General features: G+C 46.0%; 1 protein-coding gene across 1 annotated transcript in view; it reads right to left on the bottom strand.

Moving 5' to 3' along the window:
• Positions 1-22,234, bottom strand: part of LOC125942469 (uncharacterized) — a 55,479-nt gene extending 33,245 nt beyond the window's left edge. Inside the window, exons 1-2 of the mRNA XM_049660660.1 lie at positions 22,206-22,234; positions 21,813-21,882 (exon numbers count right to left, since the gene is read on the bottom strand). Coding sequence (XP_049516617.1) covers positions 21,813-21,875 — 63 coding nt within the window. The 5' untranslated portion in view covers positions 21,876-21,882; positions 22,206-22,234. The remainder of the gene's footprint in view (positions 1-21,812; positions 21,883-22,205) is intronic.
• Positions 22,235-22,872: the final 638 nt, after the last annotated feature.

Below are 22,872 nucleotides of genomic sequence, written 5' to 3'. Positions count from 1 at the left end.
CTACGTGTGTGAGGTATGCCGTTTCTCTAATTGCTTCATTATTGTCGTTATGATAGTGCGTTGAATAACTGAAAGCAGCCGTTTATAATATACAAGCTGCTTAGTTGAGCGGACAGACATTTGGGAATGGCATTACATTTATGTATGAAATATAGGATAAGCGTAACATGTTTTTCTCAGAAATAGACTCGAGAATAATTTATTTTGTTTACACTCCTAGAAAAAAGACGAAGAACGCAGCCACCTGTATTTTTATTTTTTAGTTCAAACAAATTTGCGGGTTTTATGTGGCAAAACCACGATATGAGTATGAGGCACCCGGTTTAGATTTCCCCACCTGGGGATTTTTAACGTGCGCCTAAACAGAAGTACACGAGTGTTTTCCATTTGTTCCCATCGAATTCCGCGACGGATTGAACCCGCGAGCTCCAGTTGAGCAGCGCAACGCCGTATATCTACTATACCGGGTGTTCGAAATTAAGGTTTAGGGGATTTTTAAAAATCTCCTGTGGTAGTTAGCACAATTCTCATTGATGAGCTGGGTTATTCGAAGAGGCGGACATTAGTAGCACGAAAATCGAAACACCTATTCAACTTATTAACAAAATTGATTAATGAACTTCTTAGTTAATTACTTTACGACACATATTGCAATTTACGAATTGTAGCCGGTGAGGTTGCAAAACGCATCCACTTGAAATGAATTTCCAGCATGACACCAGAATGACACCGACCACGATAACTGACCCAGTACCCATTACTCCGCATTCTGTTACGCGAGTAAGGCGGAAATTTGAATAGAATGTTGCGCTGCAGTTTTTTTTTTCAATAACAATGCTGCCCGTAAATCTGAGTACCCGCCGCGGGGGCTCAGTTAGCTAAGGCGTTGCGCTGCTGAGGACGAGTTCGCGGAATCGAATCCCGGCCGCGGCGGCCGCATATCGATGGAGGCGAAATGAAAAAAGCCCGTGTGCTTGCGTTGTAGTAGACGTTAATGAACCCCAGGTGGTCAAAATTAATCCGGAGCCCTGCACTACGGCGCGCCTTATAATCAGAACTTGTTTTGGCACGTAAAAAAACCCCAAAAGAAGAAATAAATCTGAGTACAAGGTGCCGGATTGTTTGAAGCGGCAAGCAGGAAGGTTACATATGTTTCTCCGTTTGCGTGCCGCAAGACCTACTGATGGAACACTATATGCGCAACAATACACACGAGAGATACATGCTGCTTGAAGAACGAGAAAAATATTTGTTCTCCAAAGGGAACCGTACAATAACATAGTAGAATGAAAGCCGACACTGCGGCCGCAATGCACGGGCAATCACCGAGCGGTATTAAAAAATAAAATGCAGAGAAAGAAAGGCATTTGTTCTTAAGACATATATACATGTCATATTCGATTATGAACACCATTTGAGAGGTCTGAACGCAAACACCAGCGCGCGAAGTAGTGCGATTGACCCTGCCGAGCAGTATCGCCAGCAGTTTCCAACGGCGCGACCTTGATGCGGCCCAATCCAGTTCGATCGCAGCGCCGCCACAGTATTTTTCCACGTCGGGCGCCTCACTGCAAAGCATGCGCCGCCCCAGCCGCTCGTCCCACTCGACCATATTCTAGTACACTCTACTTTGCAGTGAGGCGCCCGACGTGGAAAAATACTGTGGCGGCGCTGCGATCGAACTGGATTGGGCCGCATCAAGGTCGCGCCGTTGGAAACTGCTGGCGATACTGCTCGGCAGGGTCATTCGCACTACTTCGCGTGTTGGTATTTGCGTTAAGACCTCTCAAATGGTGTTCATAATCGAATATGACATGTATATATGTCTTAAGAATAAATGCCTTTCTATATCTTCATTTTATTTTTTAATGCCGCTAGGTGATGCGCGTGCATTGCGGCCGCAGTGTCAGCTTTCGTTCTACTATGTTATTGTACGGTTCCCTTTGGAGAACAAATATTTTTCTCGTTCTTCAAGCAGCATGTATCTCTCGTGTGTATCGTTCCGCATGTAGTTTTCCATCAGTAGGTCTTGCGAAACGCAAACGGAGAAACATATTTAACCTTCCTGCTTGCCGCTTCAAACAAGTAAAGCATATCTGCCCCATCCGGTACCTTGTACTCAGATTTATTTCTTCTTTTGGGTTTTTTGACGTGCCAAAACCAGTTCTATCTGATTATAAGGTACGCCGTAGTGGAGGGCTCCGGATTAATTTTGACCACCTGGGGTTCATTAACGTCCACTACAAGGCAAGCAGACGGGCTTCTTGCATTTCGCCTCCACCGAAATGCGGCCGCCGCGGCCGGGATTCGATTCCGCGACCTCGTCCTCAGCAGCGCAACGCCTTAGCTAACTGAGCCCCCGCGGCTGGTACTCAGATTTACGGGAAGCATTGTTATTGAAAAAAAAAACTGCAGCGCAACATTCTATTCAAGTTTCCGCCTTACTCGCGTAACAGAATGCGGAGTAATTGGTACGGGATCCTTTGTCGCGGTCGGTGTCATTCTGGAAATTCATTTCAAGTGGATGCGTTTTGCAGCCTCACCGGCTACAATTCGTAAATTGGAATATGTGTCGTAAAGTAATTAACTAAGAAGCTCATTAATCAATTTTGTTAATAAGTTAAATAGGTGTTTCGATTTCTCGTGCTACTAATGTCCGCCTCTTCGAACAACCCAGCTCATCAATGAGAATTGTGCTAACTGCCACAGGAGATTTTGAAAAATTCCCTAAACCTTAATTTCGAACACCCGGTATAGTGGATACGACATTGCGCAGCTAAACTGGAGCTCGCGGGTTGAATCCGTCGCGGAATTCGATGGGAACAAATGAAAAACACTCGTGTACTTCTGTTTAGGCGCACGTTAAAAATCCCCAGGTGGGGAAATCTAAACCGGGTGCCTCATACTCATATCGTGGTTTTGCCACATAAAACCCGCAAATTTGTTTGAACTAAAAAATAAAAATACAGGTGGCTGCGTTCTTCGTCTTTTTTCTAGGAGTGTAAACAAAATAAATTATTCTCGAGTCTATTTCTGAGAAAAACATGTTACGCTTATCCTATATTTCATACATAAATGTAATGCCATTCCCAAATGTCTGTCCGCTCAACTAAGCAGCTTGTATATTATAAACGGCTGCTTTCAGTTATTCAACGCACTATCATAACGACAATAATGAAGCAATTAGAGAAACGGCATACCTCACATACACGTACAGATATGTGTAGATCTGGTGCGTTCGTTAAGGTAAGTGTGGTACCACATGGGGCACCCAGTTTTAATGGGCTGCAAAGATGGTGTGACTGTCAAAAAAAAGTTTTCCTTGCCTGAATCAAGTTAGCAGCCTGTAATTTATATTGAATGACAAGCTTATTACACTTATAAGCAGGGCTTATTAGCAGCTTATTAGACGGATTTATTAACACCCCTGCGTTAAGTCTCTCAGGAACTGCGCCTCTGCACAACAGCCACAACTCTCCGGCAGCACAATCATTCGGAAGAGCAGTCCGCACTAGCATCGGTAACTCACCTTTGAGACTGCAATAGTGATGTTATGCGTTACATTCGTACGGAAACGACTGTTCGGCGTGGTACAGCATATCAATAACACTTGCATATATATATATATATATATATATATATATATATATATATATATATATAGTTTTAATTGCCTGCTATGAATATTATTTCTGCGAATGAGAGTTTCATGTGCAGTATTCACTAATACGTGTGTTTCGTATGCAAACGTGCACGGTCGGGAGTTCTCACCGTACCATTTGTACCATTCTCAATGTACCCTTTGATTTCATTACGTAGAAATACATCGGTCATTCTTCGCGCCCCGCAGCTAATAAACCTGGTTTATTTCACTTTAATATTGTTTTCTTCGATCATTGATCCTGATCAATATCCACCGACAAGAAGCGCGCGTAAAATGACACGCTATCAGTAATAAAATTTTCCTACGTAGCTTCATGTTGCAGAGATGCCAGTTGCTTTTAGAAGACAGTGTTAAAAACAATGGTTCACTTGGCTAAAACTATCTTTGGTACCCGCCGTCAAGAGTCATGGGCGCACCAAAGCAACTAAAACATAAAAACAAATGTACTACACAGACGTTCTGCGAGAAAAACTGGGCGCCGCCAGCATCCGCGTAGCGAACGCGCGCTCGCTAGCAGACGACGCGCTTGACAACGACAGCAAAACTGAAGACGACGCGTTGTATAATCCATGCCTCAAATATATATGTTTAGCAAGATGGTGTAAACATAAATTTGCAGCTGAAATAAAGCACTATTTTAAGAGCGTACTATGCGCAATCGGCCTCGGCGCCCGCGGCGAAAGTACGTTGAATATGCCGCGGAGCGCGTCTCCGCCCCAATCCAGTTCGCTCGCAGCTGCCCTCGCATAATTTTTCCACACGCGGCGCCTCAGCGGGAGAGCGCCGTTCGGCCCACTCGACCATTATCTAGTACACTCTACTGCCGCCGTTTCCAGAACTAAAACCCCTATATATAAAAAGTAGCGCCAATCACTTACCTCCTCTTCGGTTCCGCTGTCGCGCTCGGCGCGGCCAGCGCGATATCGACAGTGGCGCCGCCTACGTCGGGCTTGCCGTGGCAGACGACAGCTAACGCGCTACCAGAGGAAATCCGCGCAAAACTTCGATCGCGCCTTGCGGAGCAGTTTTGAGGCGCGATTTTGCTTCGTCAGTCAGTAACTGGCCTTAATAATGCCGTTTTGGAAGTAGCAACGCGACGATGCCAGACGGCGCAAATACCAAGTGTGCAGCAATCGTTTGCGCTAGCCGGATGGTAAACAAAAAAAAAAAAAAAGCCTTTTGCCCTCGCCTTGTCGGTTGCGGCAACTTAAGGCGCAGCAGCATGCCATCACAATGAAGTTCTTGTCCCGAACGCGTTTGATCCGGTTGTGCGTACAGCACTTTCGTCGCACAGGCCCGAGAATGGCGGTCGAACGCGCTGTAAAGACACAAATATACAAAAGCGCAACGCGTGCTTTCACGTGACACGAATTGGCCGATGGGGGAGCGGAGGAGGCTGGGGCAACAGGAGGCGGCGAGGAGGAAACACCGGGGTGAGCGCGGTGGCGGCAAGATCTAAGAATGGCTTTATCCAGAACGTTCTACGGCCGCCGCCGCTTACGTTTCTCTCCTCCCCAGCGCCGCCACTGCGCTTGCCCTCAATGCCCCTGCTGCGGTGGTGCTTAAAGGGCCCTTAAACCACCCAGAGGTCGAAATTTAGTTGTGGTGTTGCAGTTGTGCACGAGTCTACAACGAACACGTAGCCGCGAGAATTTTTCGAAATGGTGCCGTAATAGCGAAGTTACACGCGTTTGATGATCGAAAAACGGCCCTCGCTCATTTCGCTCTTTCCTTCGCTTCTCTCCTCGTCGGCTGGTCTCCCCTCCTCGCCGAGTGCTGCTCGAAATGTCATGCGAAATACGTCATCGCCAACGCGCTTCTCAAAACGCCTACTTCCGGTTAAGGCACGTACACGCTAGCCATGCTAGCGGCCTCCTGTCCGCCGCGCGAGAGGTGTCCAAGTAGACGGCAATGCGGCCGGCGCCCCGCCCGCTGCACCATCAACGGGCCAATCGACGGTCGCGAAGCTGCGCGCCTCCGCCACCGGCAACGAAAACATCGGCTGCTGCTGACTGCACGGCTACCGACGGCAGACGACCGGCTCGGCTGTGCTCGCATCGCAGCCGACGGCGCCACTAATATCAGCGTATTTATTTCTTTGTGTACAATTACTGCTAAGAGCGATAACAACGATGAGAAAATATTGCGGCTTGTGAGCCTCGGTAATTGATTTCGAAGCGCCGTCCGCTTTAGCTTTGAAGGGAACCGGAAAAGGCCTAGCGACGATATCGGCGCCGTTGAGCGATCAGTGGCGGTGAGGCTGCCGCACAAATGAGTCCCGGTCTCATCCTCTCTACGTACGGCAAGGAAATCTCGCCGCTCGCGAGCAAAACCGCTGTCGAACGGCGGCCCGCGAATGGCAAACGGCGTGCGGCGAGTTAGCGTGCCGGTAACGTTCGTGGACGTGGACTCGGCGCTTCTCGGCTACCCGATGTTGCTGCGGTGCCGGCGCGTGTTATGCGAAGCGTGCCGCTATAGACCCAGTGTTGCGCGCACGTCTGGAAAGGCCAACACTGTCGCACTCTATTCGCTCAGCTAATCAGACCGCGTTGGAACACGAGCGATTTGGCACTTGCGTTGCGGGCTGTAAATACCGATGCGCAAGCGCGCACAAGCGAGCAACACGGCGAGGACGAGCAGGGAGCGCGCGTACCCGCTAGCAGACAAACCGCAAGTCGTAGGTTCTTGTTCAACCATTGGACATCGTTTCCACCATTTACATCACCAGATTCCCCCTGCTGACGTCGTGACGACCGCTGGGGTTCCGGAAAGGCGAGGGGAGGAGGACGGCATATGTTTTTTTTTGGTGCTGCAGCGTTTGGCATCGTTGATCGCGATTGCATTCTGAACTCGATGCGCGTGTTTACTTGAAATGTTCAAAAAATATCTGAGGTTGTTTAGGGGCCCTTTAAGGTCCCTGTATTTTTCAAAGGTAGCGCAAACTACTCCTCTCCGTGCCGTTTCCTCCTCGCCCAGTGAGCGAAGTGCGCGGCCGCTACCGCCCGCTTCAAGGGCTGCAGAAGATAGCGTCAACCTTTCCTTGTCCATACGAACCACTTACTACTATCGTATCGCATGCGGCACGTTGAAGCGCTTGCTTGAAACGCGACTGTTTTGGGCGCATTTTCACAAGGCTGTTCGTACGTGAGATTTCTACGTAAGATATGTAGTACCTTTAATTATTAGTAGAATCTGCATCACTCAGATGAGGAAAACGAAAGGTAGAACAAGTTAAACGCAATCCTAAGAAGTCTTTACCACTACTGATTGTTTCTCGGAATCGAATGGTGTTCTGGGCCGGTATTTTGTAGCGATGCCTTTAAAGTAATAATGCCTTTTCGCGCTTATCGCGCTTTGTCAGTGGTCAGAGCGACGGTCCGCTCGCGTTATCAACGTTGATATCGTGAGCGGACCGTCGCTCTGACCACTGACAAAGCGCGATAAGCGCGAAAAGGCATTATTACTTTAAAGGCATCGCCACAAAATACCGGCCCTGTTTACCTGACGCATTTACGAAAACAAAGAGCTACAGCAATCTATGCACACATATCACGGCGGAGACATTCATGTGCTAAATATCCTCAACGTGTTTTTTTTTTTCCAAAATTCATCCGCGCGCTTTTCTTTCCCCGTCCGTTATATGCCTTGGTTCCCGTGTGTGCGCGCGCTTTCTGCGTGTTGCTCTTTAATTGTCGACTTTTTCATTATGCTCATTTTATTAGAAGCCATGCTGGTATTCATATTGCCAAAATGCACCTTTTTGTTTGCCGCAGAGCGTAAACCGGGACATTTTTGTTTTTTACTCAGTTGTTGGCTGATGGTGAACTCGCAAACGCACCCACCTTACCGCGTTCATCACTAACTGGGTGAGAAGAGCGATCAGAAACCCCCTCAGTAATGACGTCCCTCGGTGGCAGTCAAATTTCTTTCTTCCGATACGTTGGAGCCATATCGCTCGCCGTTTGAGGTTTCGTTTGCCACGAGTAACCGCAAAAAGCTTGCCCCCCTTGGCAATGCTATTTGAACATCCAACAGCATAGCAATTCAGCATCGTGCTGCAGCCGAGCGCATCTTCAAAAATGTAAAAAGCCGCTCACGCACAGCGCACATGTGTCCCGGTGTTTCTACGCTCACTAATGGCGCCGTTTTCCCGCGATAACGAAAGCCGCGCGGGTTATTCGTCACGTGTCAAGCCTCGTTCAATGGGAGTGCGGAAAACGGCGAAGAAGTCAGGAGAGGGGTAGAGGGCGGGGAGGAAATTCTCCTTTCCTATTTGAACAATGGTTTGCGCTACTTTTGGAACATACAGGGAGCTTAGTGCTGCTGATATTTGCCTCCTCCTCTCCAGCGCCATCATTGCCCTTTCCGTCAACGCCCTTCCGCGTCACCGCTGACATTGAATTGAAATAGGATTGGGAAAGACACAAATAATCCCTGTGCTTGGCCTATTCATATATGATTTCTAAACGCATTCAAGACGTTATCCAAAAGCTGGTCTAGAAGTGGTCTTGCAAGGGTTACGATAATCTGAAGCTTGTTTTTGCGGGTTGAAGATGAGTCGAAGCGTCGGTGTTTCGTGCAATAGAGACCTGGTGCAGTGCCTAGCACTGTTGCCTATCGAGGCCGACACATCCTCTATCAAGTCACGGTAAAATGATCATGTCCACAAAAATGAATCCGGAATACCGCATTTGACATGCAGAAAAAGACGTTTACAACCAAAATGGAAATGAAATCCCACCATTCAAGACACCATGCTCCGATACTGCAGCAGTTACTGGCACGCTGTCGCCCTTTAATCATATTGTCTACTTTGACCTCCCTGCAGGGACCAATTCGTGCAACTAATCGTGCACGAATCAATTGCGCACTGTCATGGCTAAAATGGCTATGTAAATAACCCGCATCACATCGTCTGTAATCAGCAAATGCTATGTACTTTTACCCTTCAACTTAGTGCACTGACGCATATACCTAAATAGACGTTCCTCTGTCTCACGTACATTAGGAAAATTTGTTGCACAAAAACCAAGAACCACGGCATGCCCTGTGGCGCGAAGTGCACGAACAGCGCAAAAATCGAAAAAAAAAACGCGCGTGCACTTCTCAAACTCCGTGCGTACACATGGCACACGCACAAACTCGGCAGGCGGCCGACTAAATGCCGCGACTAAATAACCGTGACTAGCCGGAGTATGAGGAAATTTAAACCGAAGGGATTCACGACTAACGTATGCAGTATCCACTAGCGAGATATGCCGCGTAAATGGGTATCCATCCGCGAACTACAAAAACGATAACAAGAACAAAGCTCCAAGCAGCGCAATATATTGCTCCCATTCCAAAGCGCCAAGGAAAATCGAATTTGCCGTCTCATAATGGACACAATGTTCCTCTGATGACCACGAAATACCAATCACGTGGGATAAACGGTACCAAAACACGATAGAGAACCTGAATTGCAAGAGATAACAGCACGGTGTGCACTGTAGCACAAGGCAAGGAAATAGGACGGGCACTTGACCTCATCCCTTGCGCTACAGTACTCGCAATGAATAATTAGCAAAGAGCGCCTTGGCAGTTTTCTTGTATGCAACATGCTCGCTAAACGGGAGGCTAGAATGCCACGATGACAACTGTCTAGAGGATATGGGCAAAGTGCGCACAGACAGCATTTCCCGTCATTCTTCGCATCCTGAAAAACTTAGTACTTTTAATCATTACAGCCGATCCCGTGCCAGGCACACACAAGTAACATTACGTCTCTCTGTCTTTCATCCTAATGCTGCTCCTAACGCCTTAATTACAACATCACCGAAAAGGCACCTCACATAGCGACACGAGAATGAGCTTGAAGAGCAAATTAGTGCCCTTCACTCGGCGCTCTCCATTGAAACACTCAGCTGTTCTCCAAATTAAAAACATACAAACAAATAGCTGCACACGCAGTGCCAAGTACGACAACAAAAGACTGCGATACTTGCATGACAAGGACAGCACAACTAGCACAACCGAAAACAGGCAGAAACATACAACAGACCCAAGCAAGCGCAATTACGGAACAATGCACAGCCAGGTTTCACCAGTTTTACGTGGCAGCCTTGTCGAACGTTGGCCTTGGCGGCCTTGGCCACATGCTTGGTCATGTGACCGATCTGACGACGGTATCGCCACTTTGCGTAAGGTTAGATTGTGTTTATGAGTTGTTTATGTCCTCTAAAATTTGCGCGCGCTGGCTGGTTTCGGGCAAATCTCGGAGGCCATTGGTTGTTGAAGCGCCGCGGTGTGGTGGCTTGGTGTGCGCGTCGTGTGCGTTTCTATTTATCGACAGTGAATCATGTCGCGCAGAGCCCGACGCGGCCTTCTCTTCCGTTGCTCTTTCACACTCTGGCTCGCTTGCTCGATGCCACGCCACCTCAAGCACGAGCGGTGAGCTGGAAGTTGCCACTCTGGGTTGGCATGTCTTTCATTTCTCCAAGTCATTTCGGACGCTGTCAGTGCCGCATCATTGTGGTTACAGCGTATTAAAGATGATCGGCGCTTCTCAGGAGGCGCGATCACACCACGCCATGCGCCCATGCGTTGCGAGCCCATATCGTTGAGTTCGTGGAATATTAAAACGAATAGCTTTCTGTGTGCGGCTGTTATTGTGGCGGATCAGACGTCGGTGGCTGGTCGTCATAGTGTTGATTTGCAAGGAATACGTTCGTTCGATCGCTCTTCGTTTCTAGGTCTTTCATTCGCTCGCTCGTTCGGGCGATTCGCATGTACGGACAATCATCGACGATGGTGTCTGCACATATGTTTATATACATTGTGCTCAGAGTAAAAATAGCCGCAACAGTTTCTGCAGAGCACCGTTCCTAGTAAAGGCTGTACCGATCTATTCCACCGGTGGCACCGAAAGTGATGTTCGCTCTTTAAATACTTTTATTTATGCGTAATAAAGAAAAAGCGTATAAATAAAGCCCCTAAACAATGCTTACAAAATGGAACAGGAGAAAAATGAAAATGTCATCGGTAAAATACATCTCAATGAGTAATCCAAAATCAAAAGAGGTGGCTGACAGATGGAATAGCACACGAGGAATAAGGATTATAAACAGGGATAAGGTGCGTCAGAAAGGCTGGCCAACGTTTCGATAGGAGGACCTATCTTCGTCAAAGGCGGCCTCGTCATCCTCGGCGGGTTAGTTTTAAAGGGTTAGTGGAGTGACGTCACGTCGATGTCAGCTGTGGCTGGCTGCACAGGGAGAGACTCAAAAGAAAATGAGCGCTGGCGCTTGACTGGCTAGGCGCGGTTTCTAAGACGAGGGGACAAGAGCGGGAGAGCGAGAAAGCGGCAAAAAAATTTAAAAAATTTGAAAAAAATTTTAAAAAAGTAAAAGAAAGGAAAAAAAAAACCTAAGAGGGGGTAGGGGGAGCGAGAGGAGAGTGAGCGTTCCGAGGTGTCGTGGGCGGCGTGCGTTTGGGGTCCCTGAAGAACCGGTCAGTGTGCAAGTAGCAATACGGGTTGAAAGCATGACTTGAGTAGCGTAGCATCAAGGCATCGGGTAATTTTGTGGTCGACAGGGAGCAGCTTGGCCCGTCAAGGGGCGTTAGCCTCAGTAGTTCACCGTAGGCGTCGTCGCGGCGTCCTGGCGTCTGGGATTTTGGACTGTGGCGGTGTGGATCTTGTGTGGGGAACAAATAATCACCCGAAACAGGAGGGTGACAGCGGAGAACACAGATAATTTGAAGTATAAACACGGGGGGGGGGGGAGGGAGACAGGTGTACCTGGAAAAGCGCTCGTATGCTTGATCAATGCGTAAAAGCATGGAGGAGGATAATAAATTGATTGGTAGGGGAGATGCAGGGAAAAACTGGAAATGGAAGAATAGGTGAGGTTGAAGGGGAAAAAAAAGCGGCACCGGAGAGTGACGGCGGAACAAAATATAATTTGAAACAAACACGGAGGGGATAGGTGTACCTGGAAAAGCGCTCGTATGGTTGATCAATGAGTAAAAGCATGGAGGAGGATAATAAATTGATTTTTAGGGGAGATGCAGGGAAGAACTGGAAATGGAATAGGTGAGGTTGAGCATCGAGATTAGCGGGAGCTTTAACTTGTTTTGCGCCTTTGTTAATGTTATAACAATTTAAGGTTTATGTTACTGCTTTTAGCGAATCTAAGTTGCCACGTGATAAATTGATCCCCGTCGGGTGCAGGCATTTAAACCTGTGTATGAGGTATGATTCTGTATATGTTCTCTCGCGAGGTGAACGAAAATTTGTTTGTAGTATATCGAGTCTTGCTTCATCAAATATATGGCCGTGCTCATTGAAGTGGCTGGCTACTGCTTTAGGTAAATTGTGTAAATTGGTAAATTGCGATGGCCGTTGAGTCTCGTGTGCATTTCTTGTCCAGTCTCACCAATGAATTGCTTGTTACAAGCGGCACATTCTAGACAGTAGACTACGTTGCTTGACGTGCAGGTGAAATTCGAAGTTACCTTGTGAATGTAATCTGACGCTGTACTCTTTACTGTAGTAGTAGATTGAATATGTTTGCATGTAGAACATCTGGAGCGGCCACAGGGACCGGATGTTGGCTTCGTCTTTGTCCTTAGTTTGGCGTGTATAAGAATGTCCTTGAAATTACTGTTCCGTCTGTAGGCTACTCTGGGCGGGTCGGGAAAGATCTTAAGTTTCTGGTAGCTGGTGAGAATTGGGTAGTATTTACTGAGGATGTTGTTCACGTTGGGGAGTGCGTTTGAGAATTTAGTAGTAAGAAGAGGCGTTGTTGTCCTTGTGATCTTAGGGCGGGGTTTGAGGACCTCGGCTCGAACAAGCTTGGTTGCAGCGGTGTAGGTTTTCTGAAGGGCAATGTTCGGGTAGTTCCTGCTTGATAAGGTTTCCTTAAGGTGATCGAGTTTGTCTATGTAGTCATGGTTTTCAACGCAAATGCGACGAAGTCGTGTGGCTTCGCCTTTAAAGATACCTTGATTGCAATGTCTGGGATGGTGGCTTGTATATTCTAGGTACTGTTGTTTATGAAAAGGTTTTCTATACAGCGTTGTCTTTAGTGTCCCATTATCAATATATATTGTTGTGTCCAGAAAGTCGATGCGCTCATTTGAAGATTCCGATGTGAATTTTATTGTTGTGTGAAAAGAATTTAGGAAAGTTACAAATTTATCTAAACTTTCCTGACCATGTTCCCATATTAAGAATATGTCGTCTATGTATCGTAGGTATGTGTGGGGCTTGTGGGTGAAACGAGATAGGAAATCCGTTTCTAGAGTACCTGTAAATATGTTCGCGTAGGTTGGTGCAAAAAGTGTGCCCATACTTGTCCCATGTATTTGTAGATAGTAATTTTCCTCAAATTTAGTAATTTGAGTAATTTAGTAATTTAGTAAATTTTCCTCAGTACAAACAGACACAAATGTCACAGACAACACAAAATCCATAACCGAAACATTCACACAGACACCAACACGCTCGCCTGCACACGCAAAGACTCAAACAGAAACAGAGGTAGAACAAAGTGAGGCATGCGGAAACAAACCCGCTAAACAGAAGCAAACGACACGCAAATCTACCCGCCAAAAGGCAAATAAATGACAGTCATTGCAAGGTAATAACCACTCTCAGCTGCGCAGTACAGAATTTCTGCAGGCTAGAAAACTTACCAAGAAACGTGTGAGTTACACTTTCCATCTGAAAACGTACACAGGCTGCACACAGAACAATATAATCCCCAAAGGACTAACCCTGAAGGCTATACCAGCTCTAGGAACACTCCCACCAAATCATCGTGCAAACTGGCAGGCAACATTAAACAATGCCTCTTCCTCACTTCTGAATATACTCACGGAACACTGCGAAGAACAACTGGAAAGTTTTAGCCATAGACTTCAGAACATAGCTCTGACACCAGATGAGACGAAATATATAGAACAGTACCACAAAGCACAGTCTCGAAAACTGGTTCAAAAACAGAGGAGGAAAGCGAACTTCAATCAGAAAACAACTTTCCAGGCAAACGGCTACCTCACGCCAACAAAAGGGAGCTCGAATCTACAAATAGCAGACGTGGCTGAAGTCTCCCCAAAATTAAATCAGTCTAATGTTGTAGACATTTCAAAAACATTAAGTAGGGAAGAAATAGCCGTACTTAGCAAGGGCCTAAACTTATGTCCCACGAACAACACAACACAATAAATGAATTTGAGCTTCACAAGGATCTTTCGGAACTTTCCCGACGAATGCGGATAAGACATTTTTTCGCCGACAACAACGCACCAGACACCGGGACGACCCCACTTAGAGCCCAATCTACTTGGACTCTTGAACCAGAACAAGCCGTAGAACTCGACCTATACCTTAAAACTGTCACTAAAGAAATTATAAGCCAATCGAAGACAGATGAGTGACCTAAAACATAGCTTTATCAAAGAGTCGTATCATTTCAAATCTTAGTTGCCAGAACGACATTGTCATTAAGAAAGCAGATAAGGGTGGAAGTATAGTTATTTGGCCCATAGAGAAGTACAAGCAAGAGGCTTACCGACAGCTAAACAACCCTGAACATTGCCGTAAGCTAGACAACGATCCGACGTTACCATACGCACTGAAAGTTACCAACGGGCTGCAATCACTTTTGGATGATGAATTGATAACACCGTCAGAATTCAAATTTCTTAAACCAAGCAACAAAGCTGCAGGACGCGTCTACCTCCTTCCGAAAATTCATAAAATTCCACCCACTGAACTTCACACCGCTAATATCCCAGGGAGTCCGATAGTATCGAACAACAACACCCCGACAGAAAGCCTCTCCACATTTCTTAACCACTTCCTTGGTGACTTTCCGAAAACACTTGCGTCATTTTTACAAGATACCCCCCATCTACTCACAATTATAGAGGACATTAATACAAAAGGCACACTACCTCAAAACATAATTCTCGCAACACTAGACGTCACGGCCCTGTACACCAACATTCCAATCCCTGATGGTTTAAACTCGATAAAAGAAACGCTGTCGAAACACAATGCACAACACTCTATTGAAGTATACTTGTCTCTTCTTGAACTAGTTCTGACATATAATTACTTTGAATTTGAGGAAAATTACTATCTACAAATACATGGGACAAGTATGGGCACACCTTTTGCACCAACCTACGCGAACATATTTATGGGTACTCTAGAAACGGATTTCCTATCTCGTTGCACCCACAAGCCCCACACATACCTACGATACATAGACGACATATTCATAATATGGGAACACGGTCAGGAAAGTTTAGATAAATTTGTAGCTTTCCTAAATTCTTTTCACACAACAATAAAATTCACATCGGAATCTTCAAATGAGCGCATAAACTTTCTGGACACAACAATATATATTGATAACGGGACACTAAAGACAACGCTGTATAGAAAACCTTTTGATAAACAACAGTACCTAGAATATACAAGCCACCATCGCAGACATTGCAAACAAGGTATCTTTAAAGGCCAAGCCACACGACTTCGTCGCATTTGCGTTGAAAACCTTGACTACATAGACAGACTCGATCACGTTAAGGAAACCCTATCAAGCAGGAACAACTCGAACACTGCCCTTCAGAAAGCCTACACCGCTGCAACCAAGCTTGTTCGAGCCGAGGTCCTCAAACCCCGCCCTAAGATCACAAGGACAACAACGCCTCTTCTTACTACTAAATTCTCAAACGCACTCCCCAACGTGAACAACATCCTCAGTAAATACTACCCAATTCTCACCAGCAGCCAGAAACTTAATAAGGTCTTTCCCGACCCGCCCAGAGTAGCCTACAGACGGAACAGTAATTTCAAGGACATTCTTGTACACGCCAAACTAAGGACAAAGACGAAGCCAACATCCGGTCCCTGTGGCCGCTCCAGATGTTCCACATGCAAACATATTCAATCTACTACTACAGTAAAGAGTACGGCGTCAGATTACATTCACAAAGTAACTTCGAATTTCACCTGCATGTCAAGCAACGTAGTCTACTGTCTAGAATGTGCCGCTTGTAACAAGCAAATCATAGGTGAGACTGGACAAGAAATGCACACGAGACTCAACGGCCATCGCGCAGATACAAAACACAATTTACCTAAAGCAGTAGCCAGCCACTTCAATGAGCACGGCCATATATTTGATGAAGCAAGACTCTATATACTACAAACAAGTTTTCGTTCACCTCGCGAGAGAAATTATACAGAATCATACCTCATACACAAGTTTAAATGCCTGCACCCGACGGGGATCAATTTATCACGTGGCAACTTAGAATCGCTAAAAGCAGTAACATAAACCTTAAATTGTTATACCATTAACAAAGGCGCAAAACAAGTTAAACTTCCAGCTAATCTCGATGCTCAACCTCACCTATTCCATTTCCAGTTCTTCCCTGCAACTCCCCTACCAATCAATTTATTATCCTCCTCCATGCTTTTACTCATTGATCAACCATACGAACGCTTTTTCAGGTACACCTGTCCCCTCCTTGTTGATGTTTCAAATTATCTTTTTTCTCCGCTGTCACCCTCCTGTGCCGGTTTTTTTTTCTCTCCACACAAGATACACACCGACACAGTCCAAAATCCCAGACGCCAGGATACCTTTTTCGGCGCCTTCACCACACAGGGTCTCGCCAATTCTGTATAGCGCCGTGACGACGCCTACGGCTAACTACTGAGGCTAACGTCCCTTGACGGACCAAGCTACTCCCTGTCAACCACAAAATTACCCGATGCCTTGATGCTACGCTACTCAAGTCATGCTTTCAACTCGTATTGCTACTTGCACACTGACCGGCTCTTTAGGGACCCCAAACGCACGCCGCCCACGACACCTCGGAACGCGCACTCTCCTCTCGCTCCCCCCATCCCCTCTTAAGTTTTTCTTTTTTCTTTCCTTTTTTAAATTCAAAAAAAATTTTTAATTAAAAAAAAATTTTGCCGCTTTCTCGCTCTCCCGCTCTTGTCCCCTCGTCTTAGAAACCGCGCCTAGCCAGTCAAGCGCCAGCACTCATTTTCTTTTGAGTCTCTCGCTTTACAGCCAGCCACAGCCGACATCGACGTGACGTCACTCCACTAACCCTTTAAAACTAACCCGCCGAGGATGACGAGGCCGCCTTGGACGAAGATAGGTCCTCCTATCAAAACGTTGGCCAGCCTTTCTGAGGCACCTTATCCCTGTTTATAATCCATCGCAATGAGTAAGAAACTGTAAAAACAAAAGGCATAAATAGTGAAAATAAATCAATTAGGTCAGGCAGTGCGCTCAGTTGATAGCAACTCTGGGAATTTCAATGTGTTTCCTTCAGTAGCGACTTGCTATGGCAAGTGGTTCCATTCGACGATAGCGCGTGGTATGAATGAATTTACAAAATGATGAGAGTGACATATCGGTCGTTTAATTGGCACTGGTGATCGCGGAGAGGAAAAATGACTACAGGGGACTGAAAGAAATTGTCAGAAAGAATTGAATGATGATAAAGTTTATGGAAAAGCGAAAGCTACGGATGTAGTGGATGCGCTGTTAGTATCAGCACTAACACCAGCACGGTCTACTGACATGGCAGCGCTACTTGTCAGTGTGACGAAGAGCGGCTGCAGTGTTCCTGCGCTCGCGCCCCATTTTTTCGTGGCGTAAAACCCTTCCCGTTGCGGTGTTAACTTCATTCGCTATGCTTCGTCTCTTCTGACGTGAGGTCAACACCACAAAAGGCTTCTTTTTCCTAGCCGAACTCATGCTAATTCGTGGCGAGTACAGCAGCAATTGACATGACGAATGCCGCTTGATAAGTGAATTCTCCCTCCAAGAACGGCGTCCATGAAAACCCGGTATGCTAGGGTAACTAAACAGGCACGGCCAGTCTTATCAAAACGTTATCAAAACGTACTCGCCCTCGTTTTTGAGCTGTCCTGCTTGCGACGTTTTTAATGCGTCGAGTTTGGTGAAAAACCTGTTTTACACGTTGAATCCATTAACACGACGTTTTGAAGACTGTGTGCTGCCTGGCATATACGTATGCTCCAGTCTGGCCGTGCTACGTGGTGCGGCTTTGTCCTGCACCAGCTTGACCGACCGATAGTAGTCACTTCCAACTTCATCATTCTGAAGCGCTATCAATATCTCAGTACGCAGCGACGTCCGCCAAGGCGTCCCACCGGGAGCAGCCAGGAGTGAGCACGCGCTGGCAAGCTTGCGTGTGGTCTGACTTTAAGTTTCGCGTGGTTCGAGGATCTAGTTCAAAACAACTTGTAACTAGCGAGACCCGACGGGTACGACACCGATAAGCAGGGTAGCCAAAGTAGCTCCTACACGGGCGGCCGCGACCGAGCGTGAGCGGACAATAGTGGGCTTCTTCCGGAAGAACGTAATTATTATCGAAGCCCGAAAGCATATTTTCGCTTGTTTAATAAGCCTGCTTATTAAAGTTCCTCAATAAATATACACAGTAATAGTTGGAAGAAGAGCACTGACCCAAACACTCTTGCTGTACGTGTGTGTGCGATTTTCGCGTGGTGCGAGGCTATAGTTGAGTGTTGAAAACTATACGAAATTAGCGAGACCCGACGGCTACGACACCGATGATCAGGGTGGCCAAATTTTAATTCCTACTAGGGCGGCCGCGTGTCAGCAGGCGACAGTCGGCTTCTTCCGGAACTACGTAATCATTATGGAAATTCGAACGCAGGTTCTCGCTTACTTGAGCCTGTTTATTAGACTGCATCAAAAAGTCGCAGTTTTGCCCGAAAGAAGTATCGACTGCGATAGAATATTAGCAGAGGGCCATACGAAGTAAGAATAGCACTTTTATCAGATATATGAACTTGCAAACATTCGCTTGCTAACTAAATTAACAAGCATATGCATGGTGTCAGCGCGCAGAGGCGCTCTGTGTCAAAATGCTGGCGTGAGTGAACGTGACAACAGCAGTGAGCGTAGTGACCTTCGTGTTGTCTATCACTTAAACGGAAAAATAGTGGTCAATATCCCCCCTGTCACGCAGGAGACCGGGGTTAGATTACCCGACGGTGTTTTTGTCAGCAATTACATGTGTTATTTTATTTTTAACGGGCTAATTTCTCGATGTTACTGTGAAAATCAGCGCTCGCACAAAGCGCGATGCGCCCGCATATCACCGCCGGCGCACAGTCACACACCGATTGTCAGGATTTGGTTGCATCACTTTTTTTTCATTGCTCTATATTTCACGTGTGCATTTATATGTTACTCTGGGGAATTAAAAAAAAAGTTGGAAGTCGGCGCTTGTCCTGCACATTTCGTTTATTCATGATACATCAAGGGTCCCATAACGGGACATATACATGAGGGGACGTTGTCCCGGTGTGCGCTGTAATTCACAGTATAGCATGGAACACCAGCTCGAAGGCGTCTGCGGCGAGAACTATACGCGGCACGTTTTGTTACAGTTTCGACCAAAACCCAGGAAGCATTCGGTGTTCTGAGGCCCGAGCGAATGCAAACGTTACGATGGCCTGCTCTTAATTACTTGCAGAACGTAGTACGTATTTACGTGAAGTATAATTACGCTCTGTGTCATGATGTCGCGATACTTACATCTGGAAGTTAGAAAAGCTACAAGAAAATTATTTAGGGCACCCTGAGGCTTGCTAGCATTTTTTTGTGGCGTTCGACGTCAAAGAGCTTCATTGAATGCAGAAAATCGACTGTGTCAGCTAGTACTCCTTACTTAACGTAGCCTATAAGAGCTCATTTTCCTCCCGTTCGTGATCCTGGCAGGACGCTTTCAAATATTAACTAGGTTATGCAATAAAACAGTTTGTTTCCCGGCCGAATCTCTTTTTTTCGAAATTCTATAGTAGTCCTACTCGCTAAAAAGAACACAGTGGCACCTTGTATTGCTCTTCTTGTGTGTGTCTTTGCCCATATGAGGGCAACTCGCTTTCTCGAGTTTAAGTTTATTTTGCTTCGTTTACAACAGAAAAACCATGGAGAGCAAGACTAAAGGTGCTTTTCAAACCTGACTAAGGCCTCCGCTCCCTAATAAAAAAGGAAACGCTTGCAGCTCATAAGCACACATCAGGAACAATAGTAATATCTGAGCACATACAAGAATGTTAACAAATAAGTGCACATTGTCAATAAAATACAAAATACAAATTGTCAAAATCAGCAGTACATGGGTAGAGAAAGGTGTCAACTGCACAAACTGAAACGTGTTATGTTGTTATAGGAGACAATAAATAGAATGCTTTCTTTTTTGTATTGTGCAGTAAGCGAAACACTCTCAGATGCCAAGTATATACTGTAGAATATATATTCAAAAAGTTGTGCATTTGATAAGCAAGCATTTCGAAACCGTAGTCAGTACGAGCCCTATGGATCTGGTCGTGTAGGTTTCTGAAGCTATAGGTTGTTTGTATATGAACGTATCTCTCTTTAATGTTTGGTTTCTTTCAAAATTTATTTAAGGTTGCCTGTGGCAGATAGCCCATTTCCAGTTAGTGAGCTGGTCTACTCGAAGAAGCGGGCATTACTTGCACAAGAAATTGAAATGCATAATTAAATAATTACTAATTATTCACTAGTTAAGTTTTTAACTAATTACCTGGTGGCCCATATTGCAATTTACAAATTGTAGCAGTGGAGTTCGCAAGGCGGATCCACTTGGAATTTATTGTCGGGATGACACCAGTTTCGAGATATTAATTCCCGAACTTTGCGGAGAAATGCACTGGCATTCCAGTTAATTTTGTGCTTGAATGCACACAACGACGTTTTGTTAAGATACTAACTAGAACGCCAATGCATTTCTCCGCAAAGTTCAATAATTAATATCTCGAAACTGGTGTCATCCCGAGAATTCGTTCCAATAGGATCCGCCTAGCAAAGTGCACTTCTACAATTTGTAAATTGCAATATGAACCTTCAGGTAATTGGTTAAAAACTTAATTAGTGAATTATTAGTAATTATTTAATTATACATTTCAATTTCTTGTGCAAGTAATGTCCGCCTCTTCGAGTAGACCAGCTCATGAACGAAAATCTGCCACTGGCAAACTTTAAGAATTTTTGAAAATGCTCGCTGAAACAGCCTGTATATAATGAGGTTCTTAAAATGGACGACTAACTTTTTTTTTATAGAGCGGGTAGATAGTCAGCAAATTAAACTGACCGACTGACGATTAAATATTCTGGGTATATTATGCACATTGATAACTGCTCTATAACTGCATTTTTCAAACAGTAATAAAAACTTTCTTAGGTTCGTATATCAACAGTGGAACCCCGCACACGCAAACACAAATACGCGTGAGAATGAATACTGACAAAATAAAGCTGCAACCTCACAGTAAGGGGTGATGTATTTTACGCCTGCACTGTTCCACTTTTCAAATACGGCGCCTAATACTTGTTGACAAACGTGAATTGAGAGAATGCAACACCTATTTCCCGTCCACTCTTTCTTATTGCGCGAACCTTGCCGATATATGTATCGATCACAACCTCCCGGAAACACCACGATTGACGCCTTTCTATTTTAGTATTACTCTTTCTTTAACGACACCGGATGCTTGTAAGCGTAGTTAAGCAAGCAGAATATACGTCGCGGGCTTGTTGTCTTGACATGATGCAATACCTGCTGGCACGCGTACTATGTTATGTTTACCAAACCTTCGCGTGCATTTCTACTACGTAGCCATAAAAATAGCCGTCAACGCTGTGGAAGCTGCGGAAGAAGTTCTGTCAAGAAAAGTTATCACTTCGCGCGTTCCGTCCATGAATTCGCTGCGCGACAACAGCGTTCGCTCGCGCGAGGATGCACGTGAGGTCCCTCGCGACGGGTTGAAATAAAAAAAACCCGAAAAGAAGAGCAAAAATAAAAATTACCTAAAAGAACGCATTAGCAGCCGTATACCACAGCGCGTTTATTTGTAAGGATTGAAACTTGTTTAATTCAATACTGAGCCTATAAAAAAACAGTTGTGCACAATTGCAGTCAAAAAACATCGAACTATATCCAAGTGCGAACGAAGCCACTGCAAGAAGTCTCTCTAGCCTCCACAGCGTTGACTGCTATGTATGGAACGGAGTATATAGTGCGATTAGAACTTCTGAGCAGTCGCACTCACCCCTGTGGCGCGGCGTTCAAGGGCGGCCTTGGTCTCCTCGTCGGCTTCCTGTGGCGACGCCATGTTGCAGCTGCGAATAAGACGAGAGAATTAGCAGCGTTAACTATTCGAGCCCATATAGCGCAGTGATATCTCTGTTGATTTCCTCCGTTACACGCGTGTCAAGCACTATTCGTCCTTTCGTCTAGCTCTCTAATAATAGGGTGTCACAATTTGCTATAGGTGCTACCCGGATATCGACATAGGTCAGCAACTGCTAGAAAAAAGCGCGGCTCGTCAGGCATTGCTGCTGTCGGGGAACATGTTAATTCGCTGGTGATTTTCAAGGTAGTTTTTGGATAATGCGGCGCAAGCTAGCTCTTCGAAAAAGGTGGGCCAAAAGAACGCACTTACGTGCTACGGCGTAGGCTGAGGCTGCTCGATCTTCTGCTTTTTCGTCGCGCTCCGCACGGTCACGTGCCCAAACGCCACGCGAGAGCGCACGAGGGCGCGCGGTGGTGCTTGCTGGCTGCGGTGCCAGTGAAAGTTAACGTGTTCCAAATTGCTTCGGAAAAGGGAGAAAAAAAAATACGCTTGTCTACTGCAGTCACATCAAAGAATTAAGAGCCCGTGTACAAAAAAAAAAAAAAAAGTAAGGCGGGCGGTTCCGCTTAATATTGTCAATGGTAGAAACTGTTTACAAGATGTATTTACAGGAGATAGATAAACAGCAGCTGAGAATACAGATAGCCTGTTTCCACGAACAGCATTTCGTCGTCTTCTCCGTCGTCTTCTCCGTCGTCGACATTCTCTGCTTTCCGCACCGTCACACAACCCCCGGCGGAAAAAGCACCGTCCTGGTGTTCACACGGGGTCACCGGTAAGGGCATAGTAGGGCTTAAGCCGAGACGTGTACGACGTCGGGTGATGCGGAACCGGGTGGCCCGACGGATGTCACTGGGATGATCTCATAGGTGACATTGGTCACTTGACGTAGAACGCGGTAAGGACCTTTGTAGCACGGAAGGAGTTTATCGGAGAGCCCCACTCGTCGGCAAGGGGACCAAAGTAGTACGAGAGA

This window comes from Dermacentor silvarum, chromosome 1 (assembly GCF_013339745.2).
Source record: "Dermacentor silvarum isolate Dsil-2018 chromosome 1, BIME_Dsil_1.4, whole genome shotgun sequence".
In the NCBI taxonomy this organism is placed as follows: domain Eukaryota; kingdom Metazoa; phylum Arthropoda; class Arachnida; order Ixodida; family Ixodidae; genus Dermacentor; species Dermacentor silvarum.
The sequence above is the reverse complement of the archived record's forward strand: the minus strand, read 5'-3'. Positions and strand labels throughout refer to the sequence as shown.